The following is a 4,122-nucleotide window of genomic DNA, read 5'->3' as shown; positions in this document are numbered from 1 at the left end:
GAAATCTACTCTTCTAGAGCAGTCTGGGCTGTTAATATGTAAACCCATTCATGTTCATTATTCATTTATGAATTAAGACTACAGTTACAGCCTTCATTTATAAATGTACATGTTTGATGAGTTATAAAAAAAATAGTTCCCATATTTAAGAAATTACTTTGATTACAATAATAATAATAATAATAATAATATGAATCTGTTTAACATACTGATCATGCCTAAATCACATGATTTAACACATCTCCACCCTGTTCGATTGTCCTTGGTCCAAACTGTGGTAACCTCAAGGCCAGTAGACATTAGCTGTTACTCCTGTACACTGTAGATGTGCAAGCTCCATGTGTTTAAGATTGATGAGAAGAGAGGGGCTCTTTGGAATTTTCACCTTGGGTACCAGAGAACCTTGCGCTTTCTCAGAGCCTGTGCCTCCTGCATTGAACCCCCCACCCCTTCCCCACAACCCAGCTGGTTCATCTTTATTATTGGTCCTGGTTTAAAACAAATATAATTCACAGGTGGGGGGGGTTGTTATTGGGGAATCCTACCTAAATTAATGAACAGGGTTGTACAATCCTTAGAAAATTAGAAAATAAGTTAATTTACTGAATAGAAAATTATGTAATTTACCATTTGCGTTTGCTGTAAGCCACAAAACATTCTGTTGAATGAAATAACTTAGTTAATCAAAGCATGCCATCTAGACTGTGGATAACCCTGATAGAGGCACGGTTGCCAACCCCTGATTAATTTTTTTACTGACAAAAACAATTACTGAAGGACCATATTTTTCACTGACATCCTGAAATATGACATAAACTCCTATTATAAACTAAGACAATCAATATTTAAATGGTATAAACAATATACAATTAAAAACTCAAAATAAAATGTGAGATTACTAGGATTACAAAAGACCCTGAAAAAAACAGACCCTGAAAAAAACAGGAAAGCAAGCAGTACACATGGGCAGATTTTACTTAATTAAACAAAATGTCTGCTAGTTACTATATACACTGCTCACACGCAGCACAGGTCTTGTACACACAAAATACTCAGAATTACTGTAGCATAACTGACAGCCTCACAGACACATGTAACCCTCAGGTCAAAGCAACATTTTTTTAGAAATTAAATGTTTCTATTACATTTGCTTTTATGCAAAATAATTTGTCTGACTGAGTCGACCTTAAAAAATAATTTAATTAAAACCAGCAACTGTTGAGACAGTGACCACCTTGGGCAGGACTATGTAATGTAAAACATAATATATAGAGTGCAGGGGAGTCTTCTCCTACACCTAAAAATCCCTATAGCCCCCCTTTACATCAGGGTTCCTAGAATCCCTCCTTAATCTGTATATCAGTCTGCAGAGTCCCTCCTTGCGTCAAAATCCCCTCTTATATTAGAGTCCACAGTACACCCCTTACATCAGAGTCTGCAGATTCCCCCTTATAGTACATCAAATCCTTCCTTATATCAGAATCTTATGTTGCATGAAAATCTCCATCATTACCCTATACATCAGTGTCCCCAGAGACCCTCCTTACATCAGAGTCGCCAGTAATCCCTGTTACATTAAAGTCTACAGAGTTTCCGTTTTACACCAGAGTTCCCACCTTACAACAAAGTCCGCAGAGTTCCCCTTTATAACTAAATCCGCAGAGTTTTACCTTACATTTGAACTTGCATAGTTCCCTTACACTGTAAGGGGGGGGGGACTCTGCAGACTCTGATGTAAGGGAGAACTCTGGGGACTCTAATGTAAAGGATGCTCTGGGAATCCTGAATTAAAGGGGAACACTGAGAACTCTGATGTAAGGAGGGGACTCTAATGTAAGAGAGAACTCTTCAGACTCTGGTGTAAATGGGAACTCTGATGTAAGGGGGACTCTGGTAACCAGAGCCCCCACTTACATCAGAGTTCCCAGCATTCCCTGTAAATCAGGGTTCCTAGAGCATCCCTTACATCAGAGTCTGCAGAGTCCCCCTTTACATCTGAGTCAGCAGAATGTCCACTTACACTGTAAGGGGGAGCTCTGTGAACTCTAATGTAAAAGGGAACTCGGATGTAAGGAGTGCTCTGGGAACTCTGATTTAAAGGGGGCTGTAAGGGGGGAATCTGTGGACTCTGGTGTAAAGGGGAACTCTGATGTAAGGGAGTCTCTGCTCACCAAAGCTCCTTTTACTTCACAGTCCGCAGAGCACCCCTTACATCTGAGTCCCCCTTTCTTTAGTGAACTCACCAGAGGCAGGAAGATAAAGGAGGGATAGGGGAGACTTTAGTCACAGACAATGGATGGATGGTGAGCTCACTCATCCAAGGATGGACTAGAGACTCAGGCATCAGCAGTCGGCACCTGTCAACCAGATGTATCTGTCGGCTGCTGGGCTTCAAATTGCACACCCACACATCCCTTTTCTGATGCACAGTGCCAGGGATTGGAGTGTGGGTGGGCAGACACGGGGGGGGGGGGGGGGGGGGATCCGAGGAGGACTAAAAGAGGTTGAAAAATACTGCTGTAGAAATAGGAAAATCACCTATATGTTGCTGACTCTTTAACAATGCAGGGTCAGCCGTATGAACCCTCAAAAGATTCTGATCCTATCATTCATTTTAGGCTTGCTGTTCACTTGAAACTAAATTTATAAAAACAACCAGTATAACTTGTTTCTTCTTTCACACACCCTAGGATAAAACTAAAAACCTTTTTAAAATTTTTCAGAGCAAGTTTCATTTCTCGATTTCGCAAACTGTAAATTAGAGGGTTCAGCATTGGTATAACCAATGTATACACTACTGAGATAATCTTGTCTTGTTGTAAAGAATATATTGAGCTTGGTCTTAAATATGTAAATAGGATTGTACTGTAGAAAAGTATGACACAAATGAAATGAGATCCACAAGTGGAGAATGCTCTGTGTCTTCCTTGTGAAGAACGACTTCTAAAAACAGCACGTAAAATAGAAGTATAAGAGATAACTATGATAATAACAGAGCTAACTGCTACAATGGATGCAAATATTGACAGAATAAATTCATTTGTAGATGTATCCATACAGGAGAGCTTTAGTAAAGGTGGAATATCACAAAGAAAGTGATCAATTTGGTGAGAGCCACAAAATGAAAGGCGAAATATGTTGCATGTCTGTATTAAAGAATGTAGAAAGCCACCAAAGTAAGAACCACTCAATAACTTAAGGCATTTTTCCTTAGTCATAATTCTTAGATAGTGAAGTGGGTTACATATTGCTGCATAGCGATCAATCGCCATTGCAGCAAGAAGAAAACTTTCGGTGCTCCCAAGAGCAATAAAGAAGTACATTTGGCAAGCACATCCCAGGTAAGATATACTCTTTTCAGCTGAGATCAAGTCAGCCAGCATTTTAGGTGTAATAGCTGAGGAATACCAAAAATCAATGAATGCTAGGTTGAGGAGGAAGAAGTACATGGGGCTCTGAAGATGGTCATTTGTTAGTATAAGCACTATAATGCCAAGGTTTCCAAAAACAGTGACCAAATACATGGACAGAAACAGTGCAAAGAGCAGAAGGTGTGATGAGCTTTGTTCACCAAATCCCAAGAGATAAAATATCCCTGACTGATTGTACAAATGGTGGTCAATGACACCTGTCAAAATTAGTAAAACAATAAGGTAGGCATTGGATAATTATGACATACAATAAAATGACACAAGACCATAGACAACGTTTACAGAAATATAATTGCTAGTTTAGAGCATAGCTAAAGCCAAAACTTCAATTTAGATGTGGAGTGGGAAAATGCCCCCATGGGAGTACTGGTTCTGGGGAAAACTGTCTAAGAGGGTTTTTTTCTCTTATAGTAGAGACAGAAGTGAAGGGAAATCTCCCCAACAAAACACAAATGTAAAAAAAAAGTGTACTTATAACCGTATCTTACTTAATCAAAAATAAAAAAAAAGTTTTGGCTTTAGCTATACTTTATAGATTAGATGATAAACCTTCCCTGAATACTCTTTTGATTTTTTTGATCACTCAGTCAAAGCTGTGTATAATTACTTACAATGTCAAAGTGATCACAATTTCAGGTTTCTTCAGATTTACCTACAGTTAATACATTACTGGCAGCATGATCCATCCCAT

The 4,122-nt window shown here is 38.9% G+C and overlaps 1 protein-coding gene across 1 annotated transcript; it reads right to left on the bottom strand.

The window, feature by feature from the left end:
• Positions 1 to 2,627: 2,627 nt before the first annotated feature.
• On the bottom strand, positions 2,628 to 3,524 carry LOC149447551 (olfactory receptor 5F1-like). The gene has a single exon (XM_089652359.1). The coding sequence runs from the start codon at positions 3,522 to 3,524 to the stop codon at positions 2,628 to 2,630; it is 897 nt and encodes a 298-aa protein (XP_089508485.1).
• Positions 3,525 to 4,122: the final 598 nt, after the last annotated feature.

The sequence above is a fragment of the Staurois parvus genome, unplaced genomic scaffold, assembly GCF_062004578.1.
Source record: "Staurois parvus isolate SC_StPar_1 unplaced genomic scaffold, SC_StPar_1.0 ptg000682l, whole genome shotgun sequence".
In the NCBI taxonomy this organism is placed as follows: Eukaryota; Metazoa; Chordata; class Amphibia; order Anura; family Ranidae; genus Staurois; species Staurois parvus.
Note: the sequence above shows the minus strand (reverse complement) of the source record. Positions and strands in the feature narration are given on the sequence as shown.

Excerpts from the sequence above, each read along its gene's own strand:
- LOC149447551 (XM_089652359.1), bottom strand. The coding sequence starts at position 3,524 with ATGTATTTGGTCACTGTTTTTGGAAACCTTGGCATTATAGTGCTTATA.